We start from the raw sequence: 15,673 nt of genomic DNA on the forward strand, positions 1-15,673 counted from the left end.
AGTTGCCACCCCTTCTAATCGCTTTGCGGCGGCTGGCACTTCCATCAAACACGCTTCCGCAGTGCATATCCTGTTTGTAATCGATTTGGAAATGTGCAGCGCAAGGACACTGGCCGCCCAAGTGTCCGGCGAGTGGCAGCGGAGGCAGCGGAGGCAGCGGAGGAAGAAAAGCGAGCTACGACGAAGGAGGCGAAAGTAAAGTAGAACAAAGAGGAAAAAATTAGCAATAAACGTAAGCGCACGCGATGTCCTGCCCCCAGGAGCCCAAACGCAAACTCGCACTCCTTTGGAAAAAAAGGGGCTAAAATCAATAAAATGCTTGTTGCTCCGACACCAAAAGCAGCAGCAGTGGCAGTGGCAGCAGCACAAGAAGTAGCAACACCCAGAGGCAACAACATTTGTACAATGGCAAACGACGTCGCGACTTTTTCGCCGACATCTTTCAATGTACAATTATATTGGTTGGCTTTTGCCACGCCCCCTTCGAAGCCCATCTGAAATGGAAAGGGTTACTTCGTCGCTGTGCAACATAAATAGTTGCGTTTTTGCCTCTCCTCTAGGTGCACTGAAAGAAAATCTGTGCTCTATAAGTGGCTGTTTTATAGTATGTACAAGAAACAGCTTAGATTTTTGCTCTAAAGAGCTTACTATGGAGCTTCCTTTAGAAACCAGAACAAAGTGATCTGATAACTAATATTTTTCCTGGCTTGGCTGACAGCTTGAAACTGATATTGCTCCTTGTTATTCTCAGTGGTACACGTTTTGAGCTGCGTCAGCGAAAATGCCGGAAATTCCTGGGACTGGGACTGGGTCCGGGCGGAGAGTCCTTGGCTGCCGATTCCTCGACAGCTCCCGTTCCTGCCACAACTACTCCAGCCTTTCCTGCTGTCCCTGCCCCTTCGTGCTTAGCCTCGTCAGCTCCATAAATGGCTGCAAAAATGTAAATAGAGATGGGAAGAATAGGGGTTTTCGGGGGTATAACGCCGAGCACATTGCTCGTTACATGCTGGAGATTCCTGGCTGCGAGCGAGTTATTATGACAAACTTTGTTAATTGGAAAATATTCCTCGAAAATGCTGGCTGACTGGCTGGTTGGCTGGCTTGTTTGGCTGCTGCCACATTGAATTTACAGGATACATTCATCGCCTGTCCCGTGCTTTTTGGGTTTGGTTTTGGTTTCTGCGGTCTCAATGCATTCGACAAGTTTGAAGCTTCGCTCTTACTCTGCCGTTGCTGCCGCAAAGTTTGCTTTTTTGAGCAAATATTTGCGCAGATGGCATCGGTGGAAAGTAGATTAATTCATTACGCTGCCAGCAAGTTCGTTAAAACTATGGCCCAAAGATAAAGCAACTTCGGCTTTAAATAGTTGCCAAGTTTTGACAAAACGCTTATGGCTAACTTTATGACAGCTGCAAATGGTTTTCCTTAAGGATCGGTACACTGAAGTCAGCCATGGACGGGGAATGGGGGAAAGCTGACTGCCGGACATGTTTGATGACTCTCTCTTTACGGCTGGTGTTTTACATGTGATTTATAGCTGCGAAACGCGCTGTCTGGGGACATATGTACGCTTCTTCTTTCTTCTTTATTTTTTGTACAATTTCGCCGTAATGTGTCTCCTTTTTATTTGCAACATTCTCGAGCATAATGCGACCCAGAAAAGGGGCAATAAATTGCATGGGGGTTGGGGCAGTGGTGGAAGTATCCATTGCAGTCTTCTGCTCTGCCCGATCATCTTGTGGGTCTCCAAATTGAAGCAGCACTCGCCAGCGCAATCCATTGCAGCACCATCATCATCATCATCGTCATCCTCATCGCCGTCATCAATTCGTCCCTGGACTTGATGATGGCGACCGAAGCCAATTGTACTCGGCGAGGCCAAAAGCAAAAAGCTCCATGGGAACGAGTGCTAGTCGATGAGTTGAGTCGAGTTGCCTGCAGTGAGGAAAAATATGCAACAGTACATAATCAAAATTTGAATGTAAATTTAGTTGTATTTAGCACCTTTTAAGTAATGGTTTACATATGTTCATTTAGTTAACTATATATGAAATCAATCAGGGTATTGGTCTATTGCAAAAATGTGCTCAACTTGTATACAATTTTTCTACATGCACTTTAAATATAATAAAGAAACCTATGAAGAGACTTTTCGGCATGCACTTTTAGTAAAATAAGGAATCAGATTCTTTATCTTGATGTGGGTCAAATGGAAGTTCTATAAAAACAACTTTCAAAGGTCCCCTTAGAAATACATTTCGCTACATTCGAGGCAGCTACTAGATCCTTGATTGTGTCCGGCATGTTTATCCTCAGTGTGGGCGTGAAGTAGACACGATACTCGATAACAGACTGGGGACGTGTCCCTGGCCAATCCTCATGACGGCATTTTATTGTTTGCTGTCGGTCTTTAGACCGTCAAGTGGATATACATACGTATATACGAGGGGGTTATATATGCGTTTCTCCGCTCGAGTATAACAACTACGTTTTGGGCTAGATCTGCTGCTATCCGGTTTACCATATTTTTTCCTGTCCTCGGCTTTGCCATATCCTTTATGTAATTGTAAGTGCCAGCGATTATGTACACGCAACTATGACTTTAACTGCCGCGCGTTGTTGTTTCAGCAGTTGGTACTTGGGGGGAGTCCATCGAGCGCAGTTATTGTCACGGCTGTTTGGGGCGCTGCCCGTTGCCATTGACAACCCCGTAGGCGTTTGGTAAACACCCCATAACCAAATCCACCCACGCCCCCATTCCGCCCCAAGAACCACATGGCTGCATACACTTGTGCACTCTCGCCCAACAAGAGCCACCCACAACCCACCACCCACCTCCATCTCCACATCCACACAAAGTGTGCTTTCAATCAGGCACTGAATTGAAAATCCATTAACGAGTACAAGGCGGAGGCACTGGCGCCAGCTGGCACTGCCACTGGCACCCACTGTTTCCCCTGTTTCCGCGATGGGCAGCGGGAGGTCGGAGAGGAGGAAAATGGTTGGAGGGTCCGCCAAACTCTTGTGCACTATATACTTTCTTGAACAATAAAAAAATAACACACAAATTTGGTGCCACTGTTCCTGCTTTGGTGCTGCAGTCAAGGATGCCAGCGCAGGCCAGTGAATGGAATTGCAACTCACAAAAGGCTGCACTTGAAAAAAAACGTTGACTCAAAACAAGGCATTGGGTGCCAAGCCAAAATTACTTTGTAAGGGTACCAAGCTTCACTATATCCTAGTGCACTTTTGTACTATTTATTAGAATAGGTTTTTACTCTAATCCCTAATCCCTTGGGTTTACTGAGACTTAAAGTATAGAGCATTTACTTAACACAGCGACTGCAATCCCTCGAACTGAAAGCCATAAATCGTTGGTTTCTCCAAGTGCATTAACTAAGAACCGAAACGAATCATAAATTCAAATAAATCAAAGATAGATCGAAGCGAAAAATCAAAAGAGCGCGTCGAAAATGTTGACCTGCGTGTGCCGACCCGTCTCCGGCAATCTGCCCAAGATGCCGCCCGCCTCGCTAATGCCCGCCCACCGGTCATCCTCATCCTCCACATCGTCCTCGTCATCGACAGCCTCGCTGGCCTTTGTCAGTCCGACGCGCGGAGTGGTGGTGACCTCCGAGCCCAAGCTGAACGTAAGTATCCCGGTATCTCGGCCGCATCCAGCAAATCCGGAGCAAATCCAATCTGCGAAACAACAAAAGGCCGAAATTAGCTTAAGCATAACTTGATTTATGGCTGACCACGAACGTTGACAACTTTCGGTTTGACTTTTGAGTTTTGACCACCATGTTGCCCATGGTGGGTTGCTTTTCACGGTAACGCCTCGGATTATAAATTGTGAAATTTCATTTCTCTCACTTGTGGGTGGATAGGTGGCTGTGAATGCTTTTGGGCTGACACAGACTCACATCCAACTCAGACGCTTATCTCGCTAACGATCCGACATCCCAATCTCAATCCCAATCTTTTTGCCATCTTGTGTTGCGTTGCAGGTGCCCAGCAGGCTGACGTCAGCCGAACTGAGGGCGATGGCATTGAGACAGCAGCAGCAAATCGACAGCCAGCACCAGCTGCTGGCCACCAAGGAGCAGCGCCTGCGCTTCCTCAAGTCGCAGGAGGTGCGCAGCGCAGTGGCCAGCGCGGAGGGCGAGCGGCTCCGCCGGCTGAGGGAGCGGGTGGAGGCACAGGAGTCCAAGCTGCGCCGCCTGCGAGCGCTGCGGGGTCAAGTGGATCTGCAGAAGACCTACAATGTCACACTGAGTGAGTACACTGGCAGAAAAATGCATTCTCTTGGCTGCAGCGTAGCACAAAGAACTTACTCTGAGTCTTGTGGTACGCTTAAACCATGTTATTATAAGTATATTAAGGGGTATAAAATAATTCAGGTTGGTTTGGTTTTTTTTAATTAAAAGTATAGCTATTTTATGCAACTTTTGTGCAGTGTGGGTAGGAAAATGGTGGGCGAAGGCCGGTGGCAAAGTGCCACCAAGTGCATCTGCTTGGGATATCCTATCCGCTCCTAAGCTTCCCTCTCCAATTGAGTTAAGTGGAGAAGAGGGGTTCTTTGGGTGAATTAACATGTGTTAAAACCGTGTTGAGTGCTGGCCTGCCTTCATTCCGGAGGACCCCAACCCATCCACATGCCCAAGCCCGAGCTCAAGCCCGTCGCGTGTGTGAATTTAATTTATGTATGTGTGCCACTTTGTTGTCCTTTATGATTGCCTGTGGGCGGGAACAACGCCTTTTGAACATGGCTAAGATGATGTTGGCCCACACCGCACACTGGCGCACACTGGGGCACACATTTCCATACATTTCCATACAGGGGTATTATGTTAATGAGCTGGCGCCCTGTGTTGTGGCCGTAATTAGTTTGAACAGGCAACCCAAATCCGAAATCCTCGAAAGGGAAACACCGGCGACCAGCAGGCGGCCGGCGATTATAAAATAGTTAGTGGGCTTGGGAATGGATCGGGGATGGCCTTGTTGATTAAGCTGAACACTCAAGAAAGCAGCACCTTCCTTAATCAAAAATCAAGTGCCCAGCCACAGATTGCTTCAGCCTGTTTCGTTGTGAAGTATAATTAAGATCTGCTGGTGTGCCTTAATCATCGCATGAGATTAAACATTATCACCAGGGTAATAACCACAAGACCGTTCTGTTCTTTCCGTCTAAGGGTAAATGATATAAGATATTTAGGATAGGGTCAGGACACTTATGATGCCAAGCAATTTCTAGCACAAAGTACCATTGCCCATTTGCAGGCAATGACTTGGACTCGATTCGAGCACTGTTCAGCGAGAAGGAGAAGGAGCTCAGCTTGGCCGTGGCCAAGGTGGAGGCATTGACGCGGCAACTGGAGGAGCTGCGACGTGACCGACGATGTCCTGTGAATATCCTGGCAGCAGCTGGCAACGGAGTTGGTCAGCCGCTTCCTCCTCAGGCATCCCGCGAACTGGAGAAGCTGCGTCGCGAACTGATGGTGAGTGGACAGCACATCAGCGACTAATTGGGAACATTGTTTGCATAAGTATTCGTTGTTTATTATTGCAGTACCGCAATCAGTTGTCGCTTCAGCAGGATGCGCGCCTGCACATGCAACGTGAGGCACTGCAGCAACGACAGGCGGAGCTGCGGTCGGTGGACCAGCGCATCTACGAGCTGCAGACGCGCCTGCAGCGCAAAAAGCAGGCCAACACCCATCACCAGCAGCAACAGCAGCAGCAGCAGCACCAGCAACATCAGCAGCAGCAGCAACAACAGTCAACAGTGCAACAGCAACAACAGCAGCAGCAGCAGCAACTGCATGTGCAGTCTGCACAATTGCTGGCGGCAGCAGCAGCAGCAACTGCCCAGCAGCAACAACAGCAGCACCAGCACCAACAGCAGCAGCAGCAACAGCAACAGCAGCAGCAGCAAAGTGCCAGCAATCTGGGCAAACATGGTGGCGTGGCCGCCCTGAAGCAGCAACTGCTGCAGAAGCAGGTCAACCAACTGGCAGCTGCTGCAGCCGCCGCCGCCGCTGGACGAGCCCGGGGCAACGTGGCAGCCGTGGAACCCTTCATCCACACGCCCCAGAAGTCCACCATCACGAGCACGGCCAGCTATCTGAGTGGCGGGATGAAGCATGCAGCGGCCACGGCCAATACCAACCAGCAGAACCAGCTCATTCAGGACTTGACGCACGTCAAGCTGGGACAAAACAGTGGTTTCTTTGCCGGCTCCGTGCCCGTACCCGTGGCCAGTTCCAGCTGCGAAAGCGATGAGTCCAAGTTGGCCAAGAAGCTGCTGGCGGCTCCTGCCAAAACGGAGGCTGAAATGCGCAAGCAGGCGCAAACGGAGGCCATGGATAGTACCACGCATATCTACGCGGAAGTGGGACCCAAGAAACGAGATCGAGAAGCAGCAGCGGCGGCAGCAGCAGCAGCGGCAGCAGCAGCAGCTCAGGCAGCAGCAGAGGCAGCAAATCAGGCTGCAGCTGCAGCAGCATCCACCACATCTCCACCCGCCTCTGCAAATGCCAGCAAGATTCCCAAAAGCACCTCCTCCAATAGCAGCAGCAGTTCGGCCTCGGCACTGATCAGCAAACTCAACCAGCAGGCGACGGCGAAGGAGAGCCAGGATCAGCAGCAATCCCAAGCCAAGAAGAACGAGATTTCGGTGACCAGCGAAACCCTTTCCGAGCGCAACACCCAGCAACAACTCACCGTGCACAGCATGCCCTTGGGGGCCATAAGTAAATCGGTAGCCCTCGCCGTTTCCAATGCCTCCAAGCCGCTGCAGGTGCAGGTGAGCAACCTGGCCGTGCCGCCACGCAAGCCCATCAGCAGTGTGGCGCCCAACTCGGTGTCCAGCGGCAGCTCCATACCCAAAATGATCACCTACAGCCCCAAGGTGAATCGCGTGGCGCCCAATGTGGTGGTGATAACGGATCCCCGACCAGCCCTGCCACCCAAGCCCAGCAAGATGTCGCCCACAGAGCAGCCATCGCCCGTGGAGGCCAATACGGCAGGATCCACGGGCGGAGCAGGAAGTGGTGGAGCGTCAGCATCGACTGCGAACAAGACGCAAACGGCGACCTTTGGGCTGCAGTCCCTGAACATCAACGACAATTTGCCCATCAAGGCGAAGCCACTGACCATCCGCAAGCAGCCGCTGTTCGAGCAACCTCGCCTTAAGTCCAGCCAAGCCAGTTCCAATGGCCAACAAAAGCCGCCTCTGCTGCAGTTGCAAAACCAGCGGAAATCCGAGCCTCCGTTAGACAGCCAACGGAGAACGGGATGCCGGACACATCGCCCCAGCATTCGCCAAGCAGTGAGTCCAGCGCGGATGAAACGGATCGAATGGTGGCCCCCAGTATCACGACCAGTCAACAGGAGACATCAACATCCGCATCAGCCACGACGACAACCGCGACAACCAGCAACATCAAGGAGCGCACGGGAAACGGCAAACCCAAGCTGGGTAGAAGGGTGAGCTTTGATCCCCTGGCCCTGCTGCTGGATGCCAGTCTGGAAGGCGAACTGGAACTGGTCAAGAAGACGGCCATGCAAGTGGCCAATCCCAGTGCCGCCAACGATGAGGGGATTACAGCGCTCCACAATGCCATCTGTGCCGGCCACTTTGACATTGTCAAGTAAGTGAGACGGGCCTTCTGTTCGCCTTGTTCAATCTAATTAATCTCTTGATTTTTTCCTTTTTTTTTTGGTTTTTTTCCTTAGATTCCTCGTTGAGTTTGGCTGCGATGTGAATGCCCAGGACTCGGATGGCTGGACGCCATTGCATTGTGCCGCCAGCTGCAATAATCTATCCATGGTGAAGTTCCTGGTGGAGAGTGGCGCCTGCCTGTTTGCCTCCACACTGTCGGATCACGAGACGCCGGCGGAGAAGTGCGAGGAGGATGAGGAGGGATTCGATGGCTGCTCCGAGTACTTATACAGTAAGTAGGGCTAGGATCTTAGGGGAATAGTGGGAAAGGTCAGGTGATAGATGGGCGTACAAGCTGGCCATTGATAACTGAACCTGAGTAATACTCTTTACTCTTCAATACTCTTTGCAGGCATTCAGGAGAAGCTGGGCATCCTGCACAATGGCGACGTCTACGCCGTGTTCTCCTACGAGGCCCAGAATGGAGACGAGCTCTCCTTCCACGTCAACGAGCCACTGATCGTGCTGCGCAAGGGCGACGATGCCGAGAACGAGTGGTGGTGGGCACGGAATGCCGCCGGCGAGGAGGGCTACGTGCCCCGCAATCTCCTGGGGGTGAGTAGATGGCGCTGATGATGATGGAGCTAATGAAATTCCTCCACGTACGCCGGATGCGAAATAAGCGACAACTCCTTTTCATTCACAGCTGTATCCGCGTGTGCCGCCGCATTCGCCGCACTTCAGCGATTAGCAGTTAATACGCTTCACCATACTGAAGCGCAAGGCCGGCCGACTCATCCAGAAGCGCTATATATCCAAGTATATCTAGGGACCGAGGCATCTAGACGATTCTGGGCACGTGCCACCACCAGCACCGCAGGAGTCATCGGGGAATTATTTATCACGGCCCCATGTTTCTTTATGTTTACTTTTTGTTTGGGAAAAGCAACACAAAAGGACGACGAGGCAGGTTGGAGAAGGGAGGAGCAGAACGAGGCTCACCATATGCTCATCCATATGGAATGGAACCGACTGCAGCAGCAGCAGCACCAGCACCAGCAGGAACAGGAGCAGCAGCAGCAGCTTCCGCCTGAGTCATTTATCCCGACGACTGCCCTCAATTAGCCAGGCTTTCGCACAAATTTCAGCACACCCACACACATATCAGCCACACATATCAGCCACACAACACCACCATAACACCATACCACCATGCCACCATGCCACCCACGAGCATATCGCCCACCACCCCCTGCATACGTACAACCGCAAATTGAATTTCACTTAAGCTCCTTAGCTTTAAGGCCTAGACTAATAACTCATATCAGCCGCCAGCTCGCCACAAAAAACTTCACCTTCAAGTCTCTGCAGAAAAAGTTCTCACTGCTAAAGTGGAAAATGGAAAATTAGAAATTTTATATTCCTCAAAGGCTGCACGCACACACAGCATGTTCTATCAACGGATAGCTGAAGGAGCAGGAGTTTGTTAATTGCATATATCAAGTTAGTACTTAAACTTTAATTGAACTCGAACAAAGTTCACGCTAATCGTCGAAAGGCAACATTTTAACACTTATGCATAACAAAACTCGCACACACACACACAAGAAGTGAATACATAACGAATCGAATGTGATTTTTGTATAAAGACGAGAATAATTTAAACAATTTATATCGAATATGGAAATGTAAATTACATAAGGCGGAAGATTCGTTGACAAGTAATCGCATTATAGGCTAAACGTTATAATTTAACTTAATCTAATTACACCTAATAAACCGATTGCTTAATACTTAGCGTTTAAGGACCAAAACACATTGAAATGCAAATACGTTTGAAAGATGAAAATAAAAACGATTAAGAAAGCTTATTTGCTCTGGGCTTTTATTATATCTCGGAAATATATTGGTTTTCCTCTGATCGAACAACAGCTCAAGTTCAGTATTCATTCGGAGGTTGAATAGCTGCCTTCGCCTTCCCATCGGTAAACAAGTGAAAAGCTTTACAAGCACGCGATCATCAATTAAATTGACTCTTTATATCAGCAACTGATTACGCAACCCCACTAGAAGTGAAAAAATTGTATTGCACGAATGTTGGAATTCTTAGTGGAACGAAGAGCGATTAGCTGTAGATGACCACATTTATTATTTGATATTTTTGTTTCCTAAATATAGTCGAACTTGTGTACAACCAAGAACTTTGTGACCTTTAATCTAGCTTTTGAAATCTACACAGTGAAACAAAATCTACAAAATTGATTAACATATTATTACGGACAACAAAAATAGTCAAGCCGGTGTTAAACAAATACAAAATCAATACGAATTATAGGTGGTCAGAATGCAGCTTCCATTATTATTTGGCCTGCTGCTGGCTGGCACCTTTTTTCCCCAGTTGAAATCAACTGAGGGATCCAAAATTCTGGCTGTGTATGCCTTTCCGGGTAAAGTATTCCAGGCCTACAGAAAATATGCATAAAGCCGTCGACTCATGGCTTATGTTTTGGAAAATGTTTTAGGAAAATCACATTTTATGATGCACACTGCCCTAATAAGGGAATTGGTGGAGAGTGGTCATCAGGTTACCATGGTAACAGCCTTTACTCTGGAGAAAGAGAAACTTGGCAGCAACTACACGGAGATCTTGATAGAACCGGTCTACGATTTCTGGCACGACGGTGAGTGGAGTTTGTTAATAATAAATCTGCCAAATCATCGCATCATATTTTCGGTTGGAACCAGTTAAGCTGAACTTTGGAGCCCAGCACTTATTCGAGCTGACCCGCATGACCAACTATGATTTCCTAAAGATGCTGGAGATTATCGGCCTCAAGACCACCGAACATGCCCTACGGCAGCCCAAAGTTCAGGCTCTCATTCATGCCGAGCAGAAGGATGGCGTCTTTGATCTTCTCCTGGCCGAACAGTTCTATCAGGAGGCCTTCTTGGCTCTGGCTCAGCTATATAAAATACCCGTGGTGACCACGAGCACCTTGGGCTATGAGAACCACATGAGTCAGATGATGGGTTTGATTACGCCATGGTCGTTTGTCCCACACGGTTTTATGCCCTTTACCGATCGCATGAGCTTCCTGGAAAGGGTGAAGAACTCCTACGCATCCTTCTACGAGGACATGGACAGGTTGCTGAACTATTTTCCAAAAATGGATGCAGTGACCAGGGAGTTCTTTGGACCAGTATTGGGTAAGTTGGAGTGATGGTTTGTCTGATAGCCCACTTGAGAACAGTGTTTTCCAGCCGAGGTACCCAAGGTCAAGCACATGGAGCGGGAAATCTCAGTGATGCTACTAAACAGTCACGCACCGCTGACCACGGCACGTCCCACAGTGGATGCCATGGTGCCAGTGGGTGGCATGCACATCTATCCACCCAAACCGCTGCCGGCTGACATGCAAGCCTTTTTGGATGGCGCCACCGAGGGGGCCATCTTCTTCAGCCTTGGCAGCAACGTCCAGAGCAAGGACATGCCCGTGGAAATGCTGCGACTGTTCCTGCAGGTATTTGGTTCCCTCAAGCAGCGGGTATTGTGGAAATTCGAGGACGAGAGCATTAGCCAATTGCCAGAAAACGTGATGGTCAGGAAGTGGCTGCCACAGGCGGACATTCTGGCCCATCGCAATGTAAAGGTATTCATTACCCACGGTGGTTTGTTTGGCACCCAGGAGGGAGTGCACTACGCTGTGCCCATGCTGGGTATACCCTTCTATTGTGATCAGGTACTTGTTTATTCCGATTATTATATAGATATCTGTTTACTTAGGTATATGTATGTTATGTTGCAGCACCTTAATATGAACAAAGCTGTTTTGGGTGGATATGCCATTAGTCTGCACTTCCAGTCGATTACCGAGGAAATCCTCCGGCACTCCTTGGACCAACTAATACATAATGCGACCTACAAGGATAACGTTCAAAGGGTATCGGATATTTTTCGGGATCGGCCGCAGGAGCCGCGGAAAAGTGCCGTCTATTGGATCGAGTATGTCATCCGGCATCGAGGTGCTCTCCATATGAGATCCGCGGGCCTGGACCTCAATTGGTTCCAATTCTACTTGCTGGATGTCATAGCACTTGTGGCTATCCTTGCTCTAGCTGGAATCGTAGCTCTCTCATTGGCCATTAGATTACTGATGGGCAGTAACAAGAAGCACAAAAAAGCCAAACAAAATTGAACTATTTAGAGGGTTAAATTAAACTAAAAACTGGTAAACAGGGTGAAACAAGTAATTTAAAAAATGTCAGAAAACTAAAATTATATCTTCATTAAAATATTAATATATTAGTATATGTTTTTGTCTTTGTTTTACATTTCCCAATTATAATTACACCTGTTAATCAAAGAGTCAAAAGTTATACTAGATTTGTTAAAGGGTTTGTAACAGCCAGAAGGAACCGTTACCGGCATTTTTAAGTATCTATATTCCTCATCAGGATTACTAGCCGTTCACCTACCTAGATAACGAGGACATAGATTACCTAAAACTACGTTGATAATCTTTAAAAAAAAAAAATTCTATTAGATTATATTATGCTTTGTAGAATGACGCTTGAGATGTGTAACACTCTCGCACGAATCTCACGCAGCATAATACTTTTGCTATTTCCTAGAGTTCTATTCAAAGCATACCTATGTTACATATAAGGCCGAACATCTGAACCCATTCACAGTCTATTGTAAGCGGTCCACTGTGTCGGTTGCTGATTGCTACTATCATAGGAAAGCAGGCATAATCAAAATGGTTTGTTGATATTGTAAATACTTGAGGCGAATAGCATATAGCTTTTGAAGCTCTCGTTTCTGTATAAATTGAATTAAAGGGTAATAAACCAAAAAGCTTTGAAGTCTTAAAAATCTGAAAATTGAACTAAAGTGACCTGTTATCAGCTTATACTATTTGAGAGTTCAAATTCAAATTAAGGGCAGTTTGATTTCCCGTAGCGGCCTAACTTTAATTTATTTGATGATGAAAACTTTTGTATTTGACAGTGTTCCAAAAGTGCTTTGCACATTTTTCTCCTAAGTCTGGTTGCTCTTCAGCAACTAGAGTTTGGTACTGGTTCCCGCATTCTGGCAGCCTTCATTTTTCCTGTGAAAAGTCACTTCATGATAACCAATGCCATCATACGAGAGTTGGTGAAGCAAGGACATGAAGTTACCTTCATTACTCCGTTTTCCTTGTCCAAGGAAACACTTGGAACTAACTATACGGAAATAGTGATTCCTCAATACAATAATTGGTCAGAAAGTAAGTAGTTGCTAAATTAGTTAATATATATCATCATCTCTGTCTTATAGTTAAGAAAATGACCAACAGAAACACTGTTTTGGAAATGTCTGATTTGCCAACTTTTTCATTCCTCCGAATGGTCAATGCGATTGGCATCCGCAGCACGGATTTTGCATTCGAGCAACCGGAGATTCAGGCTGTAATCAATGAGAAGAACAAGATTGGCAAATACGATCTGCTTCTGGCGGAGCAGTTCTTCAACGAGGGTGCCCTCATCCTGGGGCACTTGTACCAGATCCCCATTATAACTGTTTCTACTTTTGGTTATGCTAACTACTTTAGTCAGATGTTTGGAATAGTGTCTCCTTGGTCATATGTACCACATGCCTTTATGCCCTATACGGATCGCATGTCGTTGTGGGAACGCATCGGAAATGTGGCCACCAGTGCAGCTGAGGATCTCGTCAGAGAGTTCTCTTACTACCCCGGACAGGATGCCGTCTTAAGAAAGCACTTCTCCAAACTCCTCGACAGAGTTCCCACCGTCAAAGAACTTGAGCGTAATGTCTCTGCCATTCTGTTGAACACCTACGTGCCACTGTCTTCCTCGAGACCAATGGCATATAATATGATCCCAGTGGGCGGTTTGCACATTCAACCCCCGAAGGCGCTACCGGAGCATCTTAAAAAATTCCTGGACGGAGCTACACATGGAGCCATTTACTTCAGCTTGGGTTAGTACCATCATTCCTAAGAGTTTAATCTAGTCGGTTAGTCGGCTAAACTTCACTGTTCCAAGCAGATTTACTAGAAATTACGTACCTCTAATTTTAAATCATTGTAGATCTAACTATGAGTTGCATGATCCCTACAGAGTATTATGTTCTGACTATAATATATTCTATCCTATTATCTCTAATTCTGACTCTCTGCCGTTTTTAAAGCGATCAATACTAACGTACTTAACGAATTCTTAGATATTACTACTAGCATACATATATTTCCTCGTCCTTTACTGTCTTCTATATCGCGTCTATCTTCCCGCGATTAGAGCCGTACGATACATGGCAGCGCCCCTCGGTCGGTTGGGCGGGAGGTGTGGCCGTGGGACTCGCGCGTTAAAAAAAAAACAAGAGAGAACGCTATAGTCGAGTTCCCCGACTATCTGATACCCGTTACTCAGCTAGTGAAAGTGCGAAGGAGTCTTCAGCACTGCCAGTTTTTGGCGGTTTGTGGGCGCTAGAGTGGGCGTGGCCAAAAGTTTTTTGGCAAATCGATAGAAATTTAGAAGACTAATACAAAAATGAAAAAATATCAAAACATTTTTCAAAAGTGTGGGCGTAGCAGCTTTGGGCGGTTTGTGAGCGCTAGAGTGGGCGTGGCAAAAAGTTTTTTGGCAAATCGATAGAAATTTATAAGACTAATACAAAAATGAAAAAATATCAAAACATTTTTCAAAAGTGTGGGCGTGGCAGTTTTGCGCGGTTTGTGGGCGTTAGAGTGGGCGTGGCAACATGAATCGACAAACTTGCGCTGCGTCTATGTCTCAGGAGTCAGTATGCTTAATCTCAACTTTCTACCTTTTGTAGTTCCTGAGATCTCGACGTTCATACGGACAGACAGACGGACAGACGGACAGACCAGACGGACGACGGACAGACGACGGACAGACGACATGGCAGATCGATCGGCTATTGATCCTGATCAAGAATATATATACTTTATATGGTCGGAAACGCTTCCTTCTGCCTGTTACATACTTTTCAACGAATCTAGTATACCCTTTTACTCCACGAGTAACGGGTATAAAAAGAACCAACACTAATTACTTTATCTCTTCCTGGACAGGTTCCCAAGTGAGAAGTGCCGATTTGCCGCCTGAAAAGCTAAAGGTTTTCCTAGAAGTCTTTGGGAGTCTGAAGCAACGCGTTCTCTGGAAGTTCGAGGATGAGTCCCTGCCCAATCTGCCTGATAATGTGATGGTGCAAAGTTGGTTACCTCAAGGCGACATCCTGGCGCATCCCAATGTCAAGGTTTTCATTGCCCATGGAGGACTCTTCGGCACACAGGAGGCGGTGTACAATAGTGTTCCCATATTGGGAATGCCCGTGTATGCCGACCAGCAACGGAACATTAACCAGGGTAAAAAGGCAGAATATGCTCTGGGATTGGATTACCGGAATGTCACAGTGGAAGAATTGCGAGGTCTTCTGCTGGAACTGATTGAGAATCCAAAGTACATGAATAACATTAAGAAGGCCTCTCGGATATTCTGAGATCGACCACTTGGAGCTATGGATACGGCCATGTACTGGATCAACTATGTGATCGAGCACCGAGGTGCTCCTCATCTGATGTCCGCTGGCGTGCAGCTGCCCTGGTATCAGTTCTACCTTCTGGACATTGTGGGTCTAGCTATCGCAGTGATTCTCCTGCCAATCGTGGCTCTAATCCTGATCTGTCGCAGGAGCTTCAAGCCAAAGAGCACTCTGAAGAAGAAGACCAAGAAGAATTAGAACCAAAACTTTCGTTTTATAATTGATAACAAAATAGGCTCAATTATGTTTGATAGTTTCTTGTAAAAAATTTTGGATAATTTCGTAATGCATTGTAATGAACTGCTGAGTTTGTTTGTTTGTCCCACCAAATTTATGATTTGTGTGATTGCCGATCAAAGAAAGACAGGTTTTCCGCACGTCTGTTAGGACAATTCCTGTCACAGGACACAAACCACTGACTCCCCGTTTAAACCACG

General features: G+C 47.3%; 2 protein-coding genes and 1 pseudogene across 2 annotated transcripts; all 3 read left to right on the top strand.

Annotated features, from left to right (window-relative positions):
* The first annotated feature begins 3,416 nt into the window (after positions 1 to 3,416).
* Positions 3,417 to 9,537, top strand: LOC122612224 (apoptosis-stimulating of p53 protein 1). The gene is given in 8 exon segments (XM_043785685.1): positions 3,417 to 3,650; positions 4,011 to 4,278; positions 5,284 to 5,501; positions 5,573 to 7,271; positions 7,274 to 7,655; positions 7,741 to 7,958; positions 8,079 to 8,281; positions 8,373 to 9,537. Coding segments are annotated over 8 exon segments (3,210 nt in total). The 5' UTR covers positions 3,417 to 3,473; the 3' UTR covers positions 8,418 to 9,537.
* An 80-nt stretch (positions 9,538 to 9,617) lies between these two features.
* On the top strand, positions 9,618 to 12,006 carry LOC122613274 (UDP-glycosyltransferase UGT4). Its single transcript, XM_043787374.1, has 5 exons — positions 9,618 to 10,113; positions 10,189 to 10,347; positions 10,412 to 10,873; positions 10,928 to 11,406; positions 11,473 to 12,006. The coding sequence occupies exons 1-5, from the start codon at positions 10,011 to 10,013 to the stop codon at positions 11,860 to 11,862; spliced, it is 1,593 nt and encodes a 530-aa protein (XP_043643309.1). The 5' UTR covers positions 9,618 to 10,010; the 3' UTR covers positions 11,863 to 12,006.
* Positions 12,007 to 12,204: 198 nt separating this feature from the next.
* On the top strand, positions 12,205 to 15,518 carry LOC122613273 (annotated as a pseudogene).
* Positions 15,519 to 15,673: the final 155 nt, after the last annotated feature.

The sequence above is a fragment of the Drosophila teissieri genome, chromosome 2R (genome assembly GCF_016746235.2).
Source record: "Drosophila teissieri strain GT53w chromosome 2R, Prin_Dtei_1.1, whole genome shotgun sequence".
Lineage (NCBI taxonomy): Eukaryota > Metazoa > Arthropoda > Insecta > Diptera > Drosophilidae > Drosophila > Drosophila teissieri.

What these genes read in the sequence shown, in the direction of transcription:
- LOC122613274 (XM_043787374.1), top strand. Translation starts at nt 10,011, where the DNA reads ATGCAGCTTCCATTATTATTTGGCCTGCTGCTGGCTGGCACCTTTTTT. An exon ending in GTTCTTTGGACCAGTATTGG is followed by an intron (nt 10,874 to 10,927) that starts GTAAGTTGGAGT and finishes AGTGTTTTCCAG; the next exon opens with CCGAGGTACCCAAGGTCAAG. An exon ending in TACCCTTCTATTGTGATCAG is followed by an intron (nt 11,407 to 11,472) that starts GTACTTGTTTAT and finishes GTTATGTTGCAG; the next exon opens with CACCTTAATATGAACAAAGC.